Here is a 21,082-nt window from a genome sequence, read left to right as displayed (position 1 = left end):
AAAGTCACGTTTACGTTTTACGATATCATATCTGTCAAGCATATAAGAAACACCGAAGGCTTCTTTAGTTACTACTGCAAGGTGCTTGAACAATTTTGTAATTTTAGAACACAATTTATGCCTGCCACCTGTTATATATGGCTTCGGATAGACCGATCCATTGTACCATAAAGAATCCAGTACTTCTTAACATCGCAGATGCGAAGAATGAATTTCATTCTGGCTGCAGAGTCATCGATATTACCTTTCCAAATGTCACAAACCCAGAGGTACAGTATCTGACATGACTAGTGAGAGAATTTTAATGTGAGCCAGACTGACAGAGATTATTCCGGGAATAATATTCCCTAAATTTTATCTTATTACTCGTTGTCTCAAAAGACTTATACTGATGAAATTTTATGAAAACATGATCTGAAACTCAAAGGCCATTTCTGTAGTCTTACTTGCACTATTAAATTAGACAAACATCTAGTCCAATATTTATCTTGTTAATAAAGATACTTTTTACCTCTACCATACTTTATTTTCCTAACAAAGTGCACGTTCATAAGAAACAATAGTGACACACTTATAGTTGTACATATCAGGAAAAAGGGAGATATTTAAGGCTAAAGTAAATCAAATATTGAACAGAAACTAAATATTATCAGTTGGTAAATATTTGTGTGTTATGACTATGCAGATTCAGTTTTTCAGTTTTTTCTACTACATCCTAGGTTCCATATATTCAAAATACCACTGAATAAAAACATTAAATATACATTTACCAGTATGAAACTGACATAAACAGATGTAGCGGAACTGGACTAGGTCAATCGTCGGCGACCAGGTTGAGCTTCCGTCTAGAGTTCGGAGGGTTCCGGGTTAAAACCCTTGTCTAGTCGTACATTTTTCCTCCCTAGTAACACAGATAAATTTGCAAGATTGTTTTTATTTTTCACTAATAATGAATTATTGAAAATTTAAATTCTTAGGTGAACTAATATAAGCAAGATTGTTTCTGGCTAGTATTTGTATTACATGTATTTACACTTTAAATCAGATTATCTGCAATTACAGGGCAAACACTTTTTTACTCGGTTATATATATAAGTATTGGAAACAACTATTCTTGGATGCATTGTACCATATATGCTGCTATTTGTGAGGGTATTTATGTGTATAGCTCTTGACTAAAACTCCAAATTATTGCCAACTCTGGATCCCAACACTTTCATATGCAATGAATAAAAGCTAGCAAAACATATAACCAAGATAGCATTTTCGCAAAACCGTCAATATATCTTCCATCATAATACTTAAATTTAATTAATGTATAATTTAAGAATGTATTTTAGATTTACACAATTTGTTTTCTGCTGAACAATTTACACAAACCATTTAAAAAAAATCATACTGTATTGCATATTTGAAATTCAACTTTTAAGGCTGCCATGAAATGAAAACCTTTTGTAAACATCATGCAGAATATACCTGTAACTTGTCTTTTTCTCATATCTTCATGATTTTTGAATCACCCTAATATAAATCCTTTTGTTTCCATCTTTCTTTTACAGAGCACAACCATTCTATCTATCTGTGACAGGGTAATTTTTTCGTATCTCTTTGTCTCACACCTTGGTGTTATAAGTTTATTTCAGCCTTGTAACATTTGGTGGTAAGATCAAGATATAATACGGGCTTCATATTCCTTATTAATATATAACAATTCAATTTGGACATTGGGACTGACTGGGTCATACTTATAATGACATTTATGTAGCGTGATTGCAGAAGATCAGGTTAACAGATTTCAAATGATATGTCCTTGTCATGAATTTGTTTAAAACCAATTTGGGTCTTATAATATTTGTTGCTACTCATTTAATATGTATCTTCTTATGGTAATTAACTGTGGCCTGTTGTATGTTGTTTGTCAATCATGGATGTTGATTGATTCAGCTGTTAAAAGTATGATTATGTTTGTATTGTTTGTATACATGTATACGTAGTATGTACAATCTCTATGTATGTTATATTCATGATGAGTTTACCTGTATAAAGTTTATAGACAAAATTGTTTCATACTTCATGTATAAGAAGTTGAATTCCTTCCAATTCAAAAGTTTAAACTTGTTTACCGATTGTTTTGATTATATAAATTTTATTGATGATAATATGAATATCAAACATATTTATTTTGAAACAAGTGATATTTTACCTATCGAGCCAATTAACATTGTTTGCATGATTATCTCCCCTTTATCCTTGAATTGATGTGTACATTTGTGGTTATTGCCTGGTAAATCCTTGCACTAAATTATTGTTTAGCGTCTGTTCGTACGTCATCAACTGTTCGCTTTAAACAACTTAATAACCTAGAGGCCTAGAGTGATAATATTGGTCAGTATACGTAGCATGCTGAGATGAATGACCTTCACCAATTTTCAAGGTCAAAGGGTTAAAGTGGCTAAAAGACCTTTAAACAATTTCTTCTTAAAAACTAAGAGGCCTAAGGTGTGCAAGGAGAAATGGGTATCAAGTTAGATGATCAGTAAACTTGATTCATATTCAAGGTCACAAGGTTCAAATATGTTTGTTCAAATGAATGACCTTTATCCATATTCAAGGTCTCAGGTGTCAATTTGAGTATACTCAAACTTGTTAAAAATGTTTAACAACTTCTTTATATGGTTATCTAAGAGGCTTTAGGGTGATGATATTTGGCTAGTGACATGCTAGGTAAAATGGCTAGCATTAGGGTGTTCAAATGAATGACCTTGATCCACTTTCAAAGTCACACACCCAGATGTGCATAAACCTTTAAACAACCTTTCATTAATAAATGAAAGGTCCAGGGTGATGATATTTGGTAAAAAGTATGCTTGGAAGAAGGGCTATAAAGTTTGTTCAACTTAATGAACTTGTTAGACTTTTAAGGTCGCAGGAATACAATATGTTAAAATCTTTTAACAAGTTCTTTTGAATAACTTCGAGTCTTTATATTTAAGTTACTGATATTCTACCTGTTACATATATAGCTTTGTTTTAGGGTTTGATACCAAGCAAGTGATGCAGGCCCATTGGGACTCTTGTTGATGGTGATCTCGTTATACTTAGGATAATTTCAGATATGGATAATTGGATATAGAAGCAGGGAAACATTTTCCATTGATCTAAAACAAATGTGATAGTGGGTACAGCAGGATTAAAATAATAAAATTTGCACAATTTGCATGCTTATGAATGGTGTATGGTTGATATCAGAGAAATGATTCACAGATTACTCATTTGGTTATTCCAGGGCATTAAATATTCAAAAATGATTAGATATCAAAATAAAAGATAAAACGACAATTTAAATGATAATAAACAATAATAGTTTGAGGTTCTTATATTCCGCTTTACCATGACCTAGATCGTAGGTCGTCTCAAAGCAGTTCACAAATTAAACATATCAATAGTTTAAAAAACTTCTAACTTTTCGAAAGGACATTTTTTTAGAAAATGAATGCATGAAGATTTGGAAACAAGCAAACTGTTTGAACTTTGGCATATCCTACCTCAGTGGCTTTCACTTGACAATGCCAATACTTGAGAGTGCACAGGAAATGATAGAAAATGTTGTGATCATTTTGCAATCTTTTTATAGTTAATATACGTACAATGTAGATTATTGTTTTATCAATTTCACATGCTTGTATCACACCTGTGTCACTGTAAGGTCACATAAATGTTGTACACTCAAGCAGGTTTAATTATCTTGTAAGAATCAATTTGTACACAAACTAAATGCTTAACCCTTTCAACACTGTAGACCATAATGGACTCATCCATATCAATTAATGGTAGAGGTTATTAAAGTTACATAGGGGTGAAAGGGTTAATTTTATTTGAAACCTTGTGAGATGCAATGAAAATCAGTACTTGTTCAGTAATCTGCAGTTTCCTTTAGGACATGTTATGGAAAGTTCTTACTGATGTCAATGATAATCGACTGTTTATGATTTACCTGTTGTGTCACTCGATCATTGGGTAAAGATCACTGATATTCACCCACCATCATCAATTGATGGACTGATCAATACACTCTTCATCTGATTGGAAAAACAAGATAGTCACCAGCCAGCTGCCATCTTGGATTTTGAGAATTCAAGTTTGTTATCGCCATTTATCAAGAAGTTAACATTAAACAACGACCTCACTTTGAAAATACACTCTCAAACCAAGTAGTATTGAATTTCTAATCAAAGTTTAGAACAAGATACATTTACTGTTGACAAGAGTATCAATCCAACCATAAAAGAAATGAAGGGAAAAGATCAAACTTATGAAGATCTTACGATGATGGGCTTCAAGATCCCTTTCAGATCTCTTGTTAATATTTATAGAATGTTATCACCCATTTCAACGAGATCACTCAAACCACTTCATTTGTTGGTAGTTTTGATTAGAAAATATACAAAGGTCATATACTTTGCACTTCTGCAACATTATTTTGAATAATTATTAAAATGTTTCAACTCCCAAAAAATGACCTGGAACCCAACTACTGGTATACTTCAATTGTTTTTATATTAATTCTGAGATATTTCCTTTAATTTAACAGAAAAATAATATTTGACAACTCTTTACCTTCCGTCTTATAGGAAAGAAGCCAACTGCTGATGTATATGTTTGTACTGCAGAAGATTATTATTGAGTTTTAAGTAACTTGATTTTATGTACTGCCAAGTATACTATCTTTTCATTTTACGTCCTGCTATGCTTGCTTCGTATCCTTTGTTTAAATCTGCCAATGATTGACCTATACAGGCACAGTGATCTGCAGGCTTCTCCCATAATTATACACATATACAGTTGTTGTGCAACGTGGCTTTTGTAAAACATCTGCCGATACTCTGTTAAGAATTCAGGATATCAATTACATCTATGTAAAATTAAAGATGACTATACATCATTAATATAACATGAATTTACAGGAACGATTTAAGGATCCCTGTCCCACTGCACTGTGGTTTGTTTTCAATATACAGTTACTTCCCCTTAACTTGTGTTTTGATATGGTAACTGTAGCACAGTTTGACCTAGCTGGACACTTCCATTGACCAGGCCTTAAGGTAGCTCTATTGGTTAGAGCTCAATTGATAGTATAACAATCTGAAATCCAGTGTTCGAATCCCTATCTGGTCCCGCTGAATTTTGACAATCAGAACACTGTTGTTCTGTATTTTATTTATTTTAAATCTATTATTTCTCACAAAAGTTTTGCAAGGTTTGTTTTTCTTTTCAGAAATTATTTATTAAAGATCTAGTCATGCCAGAAAAAATGATTTCCAATATTTACTTACAGTTTGAAACAGTGGTATGGGGATCCTTAAGTAATATTATGCAATGCTTTTGGCTTTAAGAGTTCATATCATGGAAAAAAAACAAGGAAAGGTTCTTCTTCAGTTATCTGATCATAAATTGATAAGCTTTGTGTAGATTAAGAAGTTTTAATTGTACATATAAAAAAAGTTGTTTTTTGATGAACATGTATATATTATACCTGACATACTTTACTTGTGATTAAGGGTTAGAGTTAAGGTTATATGCTACCTGATATACTTATACTTGTTAAGGTAAAAATATATATGTTATTTTACACTTTAAACCTGTAATTTGTGTTGCAGTTTGGTTATACATGTATCGCTACCTTATACTTCATACCTATGATTTGTAAATCAAGTTATAAGGTTAAAATTTGTATTCTGTAAAATTTTAACTTTATTCTGTTGACAGTGTTTAATATCCAGGCCCCATGGAGGATCATGAAACAATCTCAGACTTAAGTTTTGCTTAGCCAATCATGTATGACATCACTTAAGACAATTTAAGACTTAAGATAATTTCATGATCCTGGGGCCAGGAGCATTAATGGACCTTTTTTTTATCATATAAAGTTTTATTTTATTTTTACACATTAGGTAGGAGAAATCCATTTTAAGAACAATTATGTAGCCTACCTGACCGTTCGCATCAAGCAGAAGCCAGCACCTCCAGAGCCTGGAAGTGACTCCTCTGGTACTCGTGAGTACAATACATTGTCAAGAGACTGCATGTACATTCATTTTTTGCAGAATATTATTCGGATAAATAATCGGTAATGATCCGATTTTGATATGTACCAAACTGAGACCATTCTTAAAAGTTTTCTATGTATACCATGGAATGCATGGCTCTATCTAAAAGACGTTTTGTCTTATATGATCATTACCTCTATCAAGTTATTTCTTGTTTATAACTTTACCTGATTAGATTACTATACTGTTGACCAGGGGGCTCAGTTTAGCGTCCGTCTACAGTTCAGAGGTCCTGGGTTGAAATTCTTACCTCTTCTGTTACATCCCACCTGTTAGATCCATATACATGAACTACCTGTAAGGATTTTTGTAACATGAAACTTTATGATGAAATAAGAAGCATATTATAGATAATTCAGTCTTGTTTATTTCTTTAATACAACTGTACAATGGTTGACTGATTGTTGTTCTAGATTTAAAAGAAATAGAATTAATGTTTGTGGATGATGACGATTCAGTTTTTGCCTTGTCTGCGAAAAAACACTGTTTATTGTCCATATATCACTGTAGGAGCTGTTTGAAATCACTGACATTCAAAGAATTATAACAATATAAAATTTAATTAGTTTTTGTGATCCAAACATTTAATACACAAAGCAAATTGTTGAAATAGACAAAATTTAGGGGCCCGATAGATATAATATATAATAACTTAAAATTTAAATCATTTATGCAAGGATAGTGTTATGCAAATAGTGAAAATTATTTTTTCATAATTGACGCTTGAGTACATAGGTTATATTGAAATCCCATTAAGCGATTTTTGTACCAGGATTGTTTAACTAGTTTTCTGAGGGTATTGATATGTATGCATAGTACCTAAGTTAACTGGTGCTGAATTTTGCACTGATAAATCTATCAACTGCATTATTTACAGCGGAGATAAAATGGCGGACGTGTGTGCGGAGGATGCGACTGATGCCGAACCCCCACTGTGAGGCAGGGTCTCAGGACTACTTCTGTGTCTCGCAAAAACACGTAAGATTGTGTCATTATTGGAAAGTATTTCATGTCACAAAGAAACACGTAAGATTGTGTCATTTTCCAAAATTTCCAATGTTCTGTTTCTCATTTATCTTACTGTGGTGGGTATACATGTAAGATTGCAGTTGTATCATTTTCAATGATTCATTTCACTCACTGTGTATCAAAGAAACATGTAAGATTTATCAAGTTTTGTGTCGCCGGAAGATATGATATGAAAGGGATATATTTTAAAGGATATTGTTTTGCATAATGATTAAAGAGTATGTATATCGATATAATTTGCATAGAAGTGTATTAAAGATTATATAGTCTAGTAGTATGAACATCATGCACATATGTCTAGACACATACTTGAAATTGTCTAGAACTATGTTCATGAAATGGTCTAGACACATACTTGAAATTGTCTAGAACTATGTACATGAAATGGTCTAGACATATACTAAAGATTTATCTAGAAATCTACATCACATGTGTCTAGATCGACATACTAGAGATGTTTTTCGAATTATATACTTTACATGTATATAGTGATGTAGGCCAAATCATTTCAACTTCAAGACTTTATTTTCTAAAACTTAAGCTTCAATCTTAATACAAATGTTATATACAATGACTGTTTTGCAGTTTAATTTCGACCTGAACCAGCTAACAGGCATGCGTCTGATTCTACAGCAACCCTCCCCTGTGTGGAAAGACTTCAGACTGGAGGAGATCAAACTCTACCGCTCATCAGAGGTACAGTTTGTCACAAGACATCAGGAATATATTTATAATTCGTCTTCTGTAGAAAACAATTGCTTTTATCATAACAACAGTTATATAGCCTGCTTACATAATGCTGTTTAAAGATAATTGACAATCAGATTTTGTGAGAAGTATTTAGAATTACCAGATTTTAACATCTAAATTGTACCATATATCCTGTATTGGGCTACTGGTAAATGATGAGATGCTTAGCTGTTAAATCATTGACACCTGATGTTTAACATTACCTGGTCAGTTTGGGGAAAGCACAGCAGAAATCTACCTGTGGGGCTGACCTCAGAGGGTATATATATATATAAAAGTGCATGGTAGTGAAACCTGAGGTCAAGTCATTGACACAGGTAGACCCCCATGCACCCCCGCCCAACAAATAGACCAGGTAAAGTCAAATAACAGGTGTCAGCAGGATGCTATCCATATGATATTGAGACATTATATATACTCCCCTGAGGCCATGTACACAGGTAACACCCCATCCTGCCTACACATACCCCTCACTAACTAATTGATCAGGTAATTAATTATATAGTCAAATTATACATGTTAGTTTGGTGCCACCTTAAGACCATGTGATACTGATCGTGCCTTTGTTCTTTAATTTGTATTACCTGAGGCTAATGAGACAGGCGAATGTCCTCCTCACAAATTGACCTGATAAAGTAAATAAATCAAGACCTATATATGTCTCCATATGGTCTTAAGTTGGTACCAAAACTAACACTTTTTTTACTTCACATTACTGGTCATTTAAGGTAGTAGGATGTAAACTGAAGTAAAGAGCTTAGGCCACCTGTGTGATTGGCCCCTTTTATTCATAACCTGTTTTATTTTTTTATTTTTAAACGTTTTGCCCCTGAGCAGCAGAGCAAAAAATACTAATTTCTACACAGGGCATATATTGTGATAGAAATAGTTATATAGTTAAACAAAGAAAAGAAAAAAGATTTGATTACTGTACATTGGCTTAATTTCATTAAAAGGTGTGCATGCTTGCGAACCTTTTGAAATTTCCATTGGAGAGATTCCACATGCTCAAAATTAAAAACAAAAATAAAATTGGAGTAATCTTTTAGTTGTTCTTTCAGAAGATCATTAAAAATATTAGAAAATAGGAATAGTTTAGCAAATTCACTGTTTGGAAATACTAAATGTAAGGGTCCAAAATAAGGAGACTCCCTCCTAAATAAGGAACGTTAGCAGGTATGGGTTCGATGGTGAAAATTTGCTATTGTTTTGAATCGCTATGTCTTCTACTTAGACCGAGATTTTCATCAACACATGCTTTTGCATGCGAGAATTTATCTATAATAGTGTTATACTTATAGATTTGTGAATTGTTTACTTTACTTATAGTCAAATCGACCACAGCCTTTACCGGCCTGGCTTATTGAGGAGGCCTCCAACAGTTCCGGCAAGAAAAGGATTGAGGTAAGAAGATATTGGTGTAAATTAAAGCTGAAAATAAAGTTGAAAGTTGACAGTCATGCATGTGTTTTCAGAGAGTCAGCTAGAACATATACCGTATACACTATACACTGACATCACATCTATAGACTTGTAATATTGCATTTAGTTATTTATCATATTTTGTTTTATACAACGAGAGTATAGCAATGGTTAATGGTATTTTTGTGAATTTCAAACTATATCACCCACTGTGACATCAGTGCCTGGTATATTATCAAAAGATGTGACGTCATAACTAAACAATGTGACTTCTCATTAGACAATTAATCGACACAAATTCAAGACAGGACACTGGTAATTGAAGATTTTATAATATGATAGAGAATAAAAAAAAATAAAAAATGTTATCATACAAAATATCCTAAATTTGATTCCACTTCATATAAACTAGGTATCTTAGGAAGAATATGCTTTAATCATTGACTATATGTTATGAAATTGTTAGGTTATGGTACCCCTGACATACGGATAATGCTTGGTTATTTATGATATTGCATATCATTAAATGTCTTAATAATTTTATGAAACAATAAATGTAGGTGACTATTACACTGAGTTAATGCTAAAGGTACTCTTTTCTTTTTCTCTATGGCCATACAGCAACCTACCAATATTAAGGTATACAGTACTTTTAATATGATAACTGTAGATTATTTGCCATAGAATAGATCTAGACTTAATTGGCACTACAGTGCTTTTTGTATTAAATAGTAGTTTATAGGTTTTGTTTTTATCAGAACATAGGAATAGTAAGTGAAACTTTAATATTAAGGAATTGAAAGAAAACACTATGTAAAACATAACTTTTTCTTAGTTTTACAAGTGTCAGATGTACATTATGGGTACATTATACTTTTCTGGGAAAAAAAGTTGTTTAAATACTGAAAACAAATCACTAGTAGGTCCTTCTGTTGTGTAAAGTGTCATTAAGATAGCTCTTAAGCTGAATATTTTTTTACAATGTCAGGATAGAATGAAGGATGTTACATATCTGAATAGCAAAAACTTACAAAAGCAGTTATTGTTTTAAGAAATTCCTTAATATGAGTGAAAAATATCATTTATGTACGAATATGACTGAAAAATGTTTTCAGATTAAATGTGTATAATAAATAACCTGGTCACAAAAAAGTTTGAGGTGTCTAGTGTTTCCATGGTAACTATTCCTACTTTTTGCGTCATTTTGATAAACTCAGTTTCCCCCAAAAAAATGTTGGCCCCATTTCATCATACATGTACAGTTTTTCCTCATAGTAATGTCATCTGGTGGCATTTGAAATGTACACAAGTAAGGCTCATATCAATGTTAAACATTGCAATTTTGTTGTTATCAAATTAATTATTTAAGCATTCAATACCGTCTTTAGGAAAAGTGATTTTGTGAAAAAAAATCATCATCTACAGCAAATATCGTGACCATGTCATTTCATCACAAAACCTTATAAAAAAACAAATATGGCAAAAATACATTTTTTATTTAGAATGAAACTTTCCCATGGTGCTTTGGAGTTTTTGAAATCATCTATTTTTATTAAGTGGTAATTGTTCACTCATCCCTAAAGTTCTATCAGAGTAACATCGTAACAGGCCATTTTTACTGGTATTTTGATCATCCCTATAAAATTAAATCTCTTCTATATCATGCCAGTACTTGCAGCATATAATATAGACATGCAAAAAAAAAAGTCTGGCAATTAATTGTTCAAAATTGACAAAACAAAAATATACAAGTGATAACAGTTGTGTAAATTAGTGTAACTAAAAAATTAGGAAAATCCTTTAGTTTTCTTATAGTAATATTTCTTTCTTACTTTCTTTTTTCAATTTGCCTGAAACAATTCAGGCTAGACACTTAAGTCTAGGAGTTGTAGCTATAGGGTATTTAACCGTATACTTACCAGAAATACAGATTTGTTTTGTACGTCAGATAAGATACAGGCCCTTGGAACATTACCTAGTAACATACCATTTGTCTGAATTGCAGCTTGTTAATTGATGTGTAATTGTGTTTGTTTAGCACTTTGATAGTTCTGTAAGCTATGAGGATGAGGCGGATTTAGCTCCCCTACAAAATGGGGGAAATGTGGCGGTAAGATGGAAGCTTCTCTGTATATACCACTGTAGATCTCAGCTGCCGGCGACTTCATTTTAACTTTTGCAGGACGATGGTTAAAGAACTGCTTCTGTAACACTGTTACATACATTTGTAGTGCACCTAGATAAATGTGTTTGCATTTTATGGTTCAAATCTTCTTCAGGTGTTACAGCTCTCGTTACTGCAGGCCTAGAATAAATTAAGTTCTCTTAAATGAATCTGCCCAATGTTTTTAGCTCACCTGGCACAAAGTGCCAAGTGAGCTTATGCCGTGGCGCGGCGTCTGTCGTCCGTCCGTCCGGCATCCGGCGTCAATATTTTACTTTAAACGACTTCTTCTTAATAACCAAAAGGCCTAGGGTGTCGATATTTGGCCAGAAGCAAACTGGGATGAAGGGCTACAAAGTTTGTTAAAATTATTGACCTTCACCAATTTTCAAGGTCACAGGGGTCAAATATGTTAAAAACTTTAAACATCTTCTTCTCGATAACCAAACTTCCCAGGGAGATGATATTTGGCCAGTAGCATGCTTGGGTGAAGGGCTACCAAGTTTGTTCAAATGAATGACCTTCACTTATATTCAAGGTCACAGGGGTCAATTGTATTAAAAAAAACTTTAAACAACTTCTTCTGAATAACCAAAACGCCCAGGGTGATTATATTTGGCCAGTAGCATGCTGAGATAAGGGGCTACAAAGTTGTTCAAATGATTGACCTTCACCCATATTCAAGGTCACAGGGGTCAAATATGTTAAAAACATTAAACAACTTCTTCTGAATAACCAAAATGCATAGGTTGATGATATTTGGCCAGTAGCATGCTGGGATAAAGGGCTATCAAGTTTGTTTTAAATGACCTTCACCTATATTCAAGGTCACAGGGGTCAAATATGTGAAGAACATTAAATAACTTCTTCTGAATAACCAAAATGCACAGGGTGATGATATTTGGCCAGTAGCTTACTAGGATGAAGGGCTACAAAGTTTATTTAAATGTATGACCTTGAATCATATTGAAGGTCACATGGGTCAAATATGCTAAAAACATTAAACAACTTCTTATGAATAACCAAAATGCATAGGGTGATGATATTTGGCCAGTAGCATGCTGGGGTAAAGGGCTATCAAGTTTGTTTTGAATGACCTTCACCTATATTCAAGGTCACAGGGGTCAAATATGTGAAGAACATTAAATAACTTCTTCTGAATAACCAAAATGCACAGGATGATGATATTTGGCCAGTAGCTTACTAGGATGAAGGGCTACAAAGTTTATTTAAACGTATGACCTTGAATCATATTCAAGGTCACAAGGAGCAAATATGCTCAAAATATTTAAACAACTTGTTCTGAAAAACCAAAAGGCTCAGGATGTTGATATTTAGTCAGATCAAGGACTACTATGTTTGTTAAAGTGAATGACTGACTTATATTCAAGGTCACAGGGGTCAAATTTGTTTAAAATCTTTAAACGACCTCTTCTGAATAATCATGGGTCCCAGGATGTTGATACTTTGCAAGTTGCATACTGAGATGAAAGGCTATACAACTTGTTCAACATAATGACTTGGTCGACTTTCAAAGTAACAGGGGTGAAATGTTTTAAAATCTTTTAACATGTTCTTTTGAATGACTTAAATCATACATACTGATATTTTGCCTGTAGCTTTATTTTAGATCGCTTTTAAGGTTGCAAGTGTGAGATTTATACCAGGTGAGCGATGCAGGCCCATTGGGCCTCTTGTTTTTAGTATCGGTAAAAAGTCAATTCAAACTGTTGATGATTTTTTATCAGCAGCTATAAGAAATGACTGATTAAATAAAAATATAATAAATAAATATAATGAGGTAACAGGACGGATTTTTATACTGTAAAGTTATTAAATTTCGCAGGGTTAAAATTTCTGTAAGTCGATTTCGCAACGAGTGCTTGCTACTACAAGCATCGAACAACCTGAAGATATCAAAATATTCACCAGGGTTTAAATTTCGTGGTTTTAAAGCATTCACAAAATTCGCAAATTTTGCAAACCCTCGTGAACATGTCCGTGATCATGACCAGAAGTTCCTGGATATGTGCAGCCAATAGAAAAACGTCAGCAAAAAATTAACATGGTTTAGATGTAAAAGATATAACAGTATATTGGAAGATGATACTATTTTCAATCCTGCATACGATTTGGGGTATCATTTTGTTTTTATCATAGGATAGTATCTGTTTCGCAATTAAGTAAAGGGCATTTATCTGCAGAAGAATTTGGTCCATAAAATGCAATACTTTCCATAACAAGCACCTGTTTTCTTTTTTCACAGCCACCTACCCGCAATTCCCACTAATTTGTTTTAGTGGTTAATGGACATAGATTGTTGTAATGGCTTCCAGCTTTTGTTATATAAAGTCATTGTCTGTGATGTAGGTCCCAGGCCATATGGATCATGTACGTTTTATGTAACAGTGTAATATTCAGTGGTGTCTGGTCTTGATATTGTGATCAGTCTCAATTTGAGAAGGTCATTCAATTTTAGGACACAACTTTGGGGTACATGTATTTTATTAGCAGTTTTTTTTTAGAAGGAACTTTGATAGACCATCATTTGATTTCTTTATTTTAAAAATAAAGTACAATCCTCAGAGTAACTTATAATAATAGTAATAATAATTTGAGGTTCTTATATACTGCTTTATCACAACCTAGTTCGTAGGCCATCTCAAAGTGGTTCACAAATTATTATCCTTGGTTATATGGCCTTTGCAACCAGCCAATATCTTTCTCAACTCCCTGGGGAGCATACAGCCGGTGCTGCCATTTTGGCGCTCATAGCTAGCATTCTACAATTGTAGCACTGCCCAACCATATACCCATTTACAGCTGAGTAGACTGGAACAAGCAGAGTAAAGTATCTTGCCCAAGGATACAACACAGTGCCGTGGCGTGACTCGAACCTGCAACCCTTCGGTCACGAGCCCGGCATCCTACCACTAGACTACCGTGTCTCCTTAAAATTCAAAAGTTAGGTAGTTTTTTAACATTTAATCCTTGGCATTCCCAACTTCTTCAAAAGGATAATGATAATTAGTGATATTATTTTAAATGTTAATTATTGATGTGTATTGACCAACAGATGCTATGTTTAGCAATATTGTAACACCTAAATGACAAGTATCCAGGTATGGCTCAGATTTTTTTTTTATTTCAGAGATCAAACCAACATTATTTATTCTGTTAGTGGTACGCATAGCCCTTGTTTTACAGTTCATTTTTCTCTTCAGTAGCATAATTTTAGCAGATGAATGGAATACCTCCATCCCAGACATGAGACCAAACAATTTTTGTTTTGGTGCATACCACTTATGTATTTATAAAATGTATATTTGTTCCGATTCCCTCATTGTAACTTAGATGATATATTGACATCAAGCTTATTTTAAGTCAATATATGCATCGATTATGCATAAAATTGCAGTCATACAATATCATAATTTGTATAACTGTTAGAGTGTCAGTATTTTTGAGACCATGAAATTAAATCTGAACTATTTACTAAAATGCTCAGGATTTCTTTAAATATTTTATAGTAATAACTCACTGCTATACTGCCATTGTCTAGACATTAATAGGCATTATAAAGGGTTTTGGCAGTACATCGAGAGATATAGAGGAATTGTTAAGAAAAAAAGGCAAGGTGAGTCTGGCAGTAAGCGAGGTGGTAGATTATAACAAGGTTTTGTAGTACATTTGTAATTAAGACTTTCATGCATTTTTTTGTGTAAATGTAGACCTTTTTTAATATATTTTTTTTTTTCATGTTAACATCACCATTTAATCATATGTATCACTCTTTGTAATTTACCAGTCTGCACTTATATGATTATCTTAAAAAGTATATTTATATACACGTATGTATTTCAAAACTTACACAAATTTTACTCTACCAGCTAATCAAACATTGTTGATTTAGCTGAATAACTGTGCTGTCCACAAGACTTTTGGGAGTGGGAAATACAATTTATCAACTTGGTTGATAAGATGCTTATGGCATGAATTTCAGATATCGCAGCAAAAGGTTCTGGTAAAATAAAAAATTTGCTCATTATTAAACAGCTTAAATGCCAATATACTCATGCAGTCTCATATCGTCTGTAAACTGTGGTCAATCAGTAACCTTGCCAAGTTGAAACTTTCATGATTTACTATTTTAGAGTCAAAATGCAAATGTTTTCACAAGTGAACATTTCTTCTTATACTGTATCAAGACAAATATATTTTTGGACCAATCGAAATCATACCTAGCATAAAAGTATGTAATTATGTATTTATCATGTTACTCCTATGTTTTGTTTTATAAAGAGTGGTTTTCCACTTGTATAATATAATCTAATGTTAATGCGATAGGTTGAGGTGTCCGAAAATCAGTTTGCAAATGCCTTGCAAAATGTTATGTTGTACCCTACTCCTATAATATAAGAGGCTGCTGGCGACAGCGCCTGTCAAAAGTATTTCGATGTGTAAAACCTCTAACACTGTTGGAGTATATTGTACCCATAATTAGAAAATGTATTCTTAGTATTTTGATATTGAATATTGAATTTGTGGCTGAATTTCCTTGTTCTAAAAACAATAACCAGAAGACAAAAAGCTGCGTAATGGATGAAAAGGATATACAGCTTGGCTATAGCAGGGTGGCTATAGCAGGGTACTGTAAAAAAAAATCCTCAAACTATGTACCCCTGACATACGGATTACCAGTATCGAGAAAAGATTAGCATTTTTAAAATATCTGAATAAATTAAGCTATTTAAACCTTAATATTTCAGCTGAGGATATATATCCAAACTGTGTCTTGCATGATGTGAATTTAAATAGTGAATTTGACATTACAGCATCGCACCAAAGGTCGACAGAAACCGAAACTGAAATATCTCCTAGCCAGAACAGGGGATGTTGAGTTAGCGGGAACACATTTAAGATTGATGGTCAGGGTTTTATAAAAGTTTGGTTACAGGTTTATAATGGTAGCAAGGTGACTCTCAACCCTGTATTTTTGTTCACTTAGCTTATGATAAAGGATACATTCTGATGCCTAGATTTTGGCACAGGGACCTGAGGACTGGTTACAGTTGGTGTGTTTGGACCTATCCTGATGTGCAGAGATTCATAATAGACATTTTCAGGGGTTTATATTGATTCTCGGTAACATGACATCCCTATTGATGGTAGGTGGAAAGCTCATGATGTTGGAAAGTCAACTCCGACAAACTTCCTCTGCACTTCAGGATAAGTCCAAACATCACTAACTGTAACAAATTCTTGGGTTCCTGTGGTTTTTGGGGCAGTCACTGATTTTATGTGAATGCTGTATTATTTATGGTTACTGGAACTGTTTATAAACCTGTCATTAAGGAAGATCGATAGAATTTTATATTTACTCTTTTGTTGCATTCTGTTTAGATTATAGACATTTTTTTTTTTTCTTCACACTAACACCTATCCACATATGGCAGGTTTCTATATTTATTGTACATTGAATTATGGTTGCCTTCGAGCTTTGAGTAAGAGAGAATTCCCCCTTATCTCAATCAATACAGTGGCACACTTCAGAGAAACAGAATCTACACTTCTGGTATTTCCTTTATATTCTTACTAATATTGTAATAAAATTTAATTGGGCTGAAGGCTAGTACTGTACTGTGATTAAGGCAAATATTAAATTTCATCAGTTCTGGTACATTAGTTTCTCGAAAAGATTTAGAGGTTTAATAGCTTTTTGTTCAAACTCAAGTGAAGGTCACTGTTGCTATAAATAGAAACTTTGTTGCATGGCCATGGAATATGGTAACACAGCGGAGCGCCTCTTGCTTTTCAATCATTGTCTACTTTTCAGATACAAAAATATCCATTATTTCATGGTTACTAAATCAATCTTTATGTAATATACAACATGTCAGGGATGTACGTAGCACAGTCCTATATATACAGTAATATTTCACCTTTACCTAGAAGCAGAATGTTGAATATGTGCAAGAATTAACCTGTGTAAAAGTACAGACATAATAAAACGTAAATGTTATATACGGTATATATATATAAATATATATGTCTCTCTGCAGACTTGTGGCATTAATTGTCAAGCTGTGCATAATTCCTTTGTTTCACTTTGCGATGTTAATCTTCAGAGTCTTTCTTAACTTGTAAACAACTGTACTGATTTTAGAATTTTTTGTACAAATCAATTAAACGATAACAAAATTACAGTACTTTTTATATAGTCATTCTTAAAAGAAATGGCTAATCCTGAGATTCTATTTTTACAGGGGATAGGCAGTGTGGACGCCATCTCTGCCAGTTTACAACAGCTGTGGGCACTGTCCGAGGGTGTTGCTTCCAATCAGACCGACAGGGCTCTCGGCAGATTTGATGTAAGATAAACTATGCATCATATTATAAGAATTTTAACATTTTTTATAAGAAATTCTACAATAATAAAAAAAATGATTTTGATTTCTATTATCGACTTATGAAGAAACTGTACATATTATTTTGATTTTTATGTCATATATTTGGATAATTTCATAGTTTTTAACAAATATATGCAGCAAGAGAATTCTAAAATTTATTCTGAATTAAGTTCTGAAGAATTACTTCCTATCCTGCTAATAATTTCATATATTCATATAGGAAAATTTATTCAGTAAAATGTGTGTCTTAAATAAAAGAAAAAATCATAATTACATAAATAAAGTTGTAGAAATAAACTCAAACTTTTTTAATGAGTTATCTCCCTTGCATTAGTTGTTCAGTTGAAATTCAACTTGGCATCTTGTTCCTTTTCTATTGAGCACCAGCCAGATTTATTTAACCATTTCTATTCATTTACTGTGCTGCAATTTTACAAGCCTCAGTAAGCTGCAAAAGATCTTTTTCTTTTTTATTTGTGATAATGTCAAGCATGAAACATGTATTCCTGGTGGTTTTAAATTCACAAACCATTTCATCGATTACAAAATATAAACGTTTGTAGTTTGCTGATATGAATAAGCTTGCACTTCTGTTGTTCAGAGTTTTTCTACATTGTACTCATATTTATTAAAAGCATGATCAAGCTGTGCATATTTCATGCTTCAAAAATAAAATAATCACTTTCATAGATGCATTAGCATACTTGTCTAATAACTCATTTCTCTTAATATGTTTTTTTTTCTGCCTACTTTTAGGTGGATGGATGCTACGAAATCAATCTGCTTTCGTATACATGAGAAAGGACGGTCGTTGCATGATCAAATCATATGTAGTGCGACTCCAAATACATTTCAGAAAGTCTACAGGTGTTTTTGAGCATACTGTCAACATTGAATTGAAAACATTTGAGTTATTTGCATCTGTGTGGTACTTCTGAATGTCAGTGAGTTGAATTTGATCAGGTCAGACAAACAGACAATTAGGAAAAAAAAGTACCATAATCATGCAGTTTACCATGTTAATGAAGATGGTTGTTACATTTTAAAAACAATTCTTAAGTCAGTTTACATTTATCTTTTTTGTTTTTATTGAAACAAATCATTCAAGTTGAAGCTATCAGTAGAAAAAAACTTGGGACATGTACAAAAGAGATAGTTTCCTGTCATTAGGGTAAATATTGAATGTGACAGTAATTCCATGTTACACTTCTCAGTATTTCCAATTATCAGACCAAATTAAATTTCTATACCTAATAATAAACTTGCTCAATCTGAAAACTGTAATTTTCATCACTCTTCACTGTTTTTGGCATTTGAGGATGTTTAATAGAATTTTTTGCCATCAAAAGAACGTTTTTTTCTCATTTTGAATAATTTCATGCTTTAGAATGTGAAACTCATTTGTTAAATGTTTTATTTAAAAAAATTGAGAATACTTAATACTTGGTGAAACAATAACTTTTGATTTGTTATGTGTTTTGAGTTATCAATCTATAAATTTTGTTGTTTGAGAGAAAACCATGTATTTTTGTATGTTCTCAGATTCTAAACATGGATTTTTTTCCATTGAGAGATTGAGGATATTTTTGTATGAATACATCAATGATATACTTAACTACACTCAAACCCCTTTATACTGCCGTCGTTTGTCTACCACATGTGTGTTTTACAGTGGCACTATATAGAGAAACAAATAAGACCTTAGAAAATGTTAGCAGTAACGGCAAGCGAGTTTGGAAATATAACAAGGCTGTTATACATTGGCCTTTTTTTTCGATTAATGCATGGCATGTAAACATCTTCGATATGAATCTATAATATATGACAGGTATGGTATTATGAATGTGAAAGTGATTAAGAAAGAGTGGATTGAAAGTGTTTTCATTGTATTTATTTTTGCTATTTCTTACAAATAAATGATTATTTATAAAAAAAATAATAGAATCTGGTAGTTTTTTTTGTGGAAAAGCATAGTTTTGTTTGTTTGTTTTTAACATCCTTTTAACAGCTATGGTTATTTAAGGAGGTGCCAGGTTCAGGTGATGGAGGAAGGTCGGAGTAACCGTAGAAAGACCACTGACCTGCGGCCATTACCTGGCAACTGCCCCATGTAGGCCTCGAACCTGCGACCCAGTGGTGGAGGGTTAGTGATCATAATCGAGCAGACACCTTAACCACTCCGCCATCGCGCAATATCATATACATGTATAACTCATACTTTTCCACTCTCCCTAAAACATACAGGAAGGGGCTGCAGTGGCCGAGTGGTTAAGGAATCTCACCGTCTATGATCACTAGCCCTCCACCACTTGGTAGCAGGTTCAAGGCCTATATGGAGCAGTGGCCAGGTACTGGCCACAGGTCGGTCGTTTTTTACCTGGTATTCCGGTTTTCCTTCACCACCAGAACCGTGCATGTTCTAAAATGACCATAGCTGTTAATCGGACATAAAACACAAACAAACCAAACCAAATCAAACATACAGGAAAGAGATACTGTTTTCACTGTATACACAACTGTGTAATTGTCTCAAATTGAATATTGTCCAAAACATGAAAGGACTGTGATAGAAACGGATTTACAATTATCCCCATTTTGAGCTCTAACCATAGCTCTAACCATAAATATACAGTTAAAAGTTTTAAAAACTTGATTAACTCTTCAATCTATATAAATGTAATGTCCACAAACTTGCTACTGCCTTTCAGATAGCCATTTAAACTAACACATTTAAATTATCAACTGCAGGGGCAGAAGGTCAAATCACCTGCAAATCTTGACCAGTTGCTTATATTTCAACCACATTTGCTATAATCTTGCATCCTGTGTAAAAATTAAAATAAAGGAAGGAGTTGTCAGCTGGTACTGACAGGTAGAGCCAGAAATGGGGAAATTTTTGTTACATTACCATTGATGAAAACACTTTTTCATGATTGGTTTAATATCCGGTTGAGTTATACAGGCCATCCAGACCTCTTGCTTAACAAACCTGAATTTATAAATCCTAGTTGAATGTTTAAATATTTTAATTAGGTCAGAGTTTATTCATTTGAACAAACTTGATAGCCCTTCACCCTATCGTACTTTTGGACAAATGTCATGACCTTAGACCTATGTTATTATAAGAAGTTGTTTAACAGTTTTAACACATTTGGCCTGTGCGCCCTGCAAGTAGCTCAAGGTTATTTTATAAATGGACC

At 33.1% G+C, this 21,082-nt stretch overlaps 1 protein-coding gene across 3 annotated transcripts; it reads left to right on the top strand.

The window, feature by feature from the left end:
* The first annotated feature begins 48 nt into the window (after nt 1-48).
* On the top strand, nt 49-19,809 carry LOC110443895 (nicolin-1-like). 3 transcript variants are annotated; one of them, XM_021488345.1, is made up of 9 exons: nt 49-269; nt 1,560-1,589; nt 5,952-6,054; nt 6,985-7,085; nt 7,722-7,832; nt 9,216-9,290; nt 11,347-11,418; nt 17,739-17,843; nt 18,639-19,809. In XM_021488345.1, exons 1-9 carry the CDS (start codon nt 138-140, stop codon nt 18,678-18,680), a joined length of 771 nt encoding a protein of 256 aa, XP_021344020.1. In that variant the 5' UTR covers nt 49-137; the 3' UTR covers nt 18,681-19,809. The 3 variants fall into 3 exon arrangements, with proteins under 3 accessions (XP_021344020.1, XP_021344021.1, XP_021344022.1); XM_021488346.1 differs by lacking the exon at nt 1,560-1,589; XM_021488347.1 differs by lacking the exon at nt 11,347-11,418.
* The last annotated feature ends 1,273 nt before the right edge of the window (nt 19,810-21,082 follow it).

The sequence above is a fragment of the Mizuhopecten yessoensis genome, unplaced genomic scaffold, assembly GCF_002113885.1.
Source record: "Mizuhopecten yessoensis strain PY_sf001 unplaced genomic scaffold, ASM211388v2 scaffold716361, whole genome shotgun sequence".
Classification (NCBI taxonomy): domain Eukaryota; kingdom Metazoa; phylum Mollusca; class Bivalvia; order Pectinida; family Pectinidae; genus Mizuhopecten; species Mizuhopecten yessoensis.
Note: the sequence above shows the minus strand (reverse complement) of the source record. Positions and strands in the feature narration are given on the sequence as shown.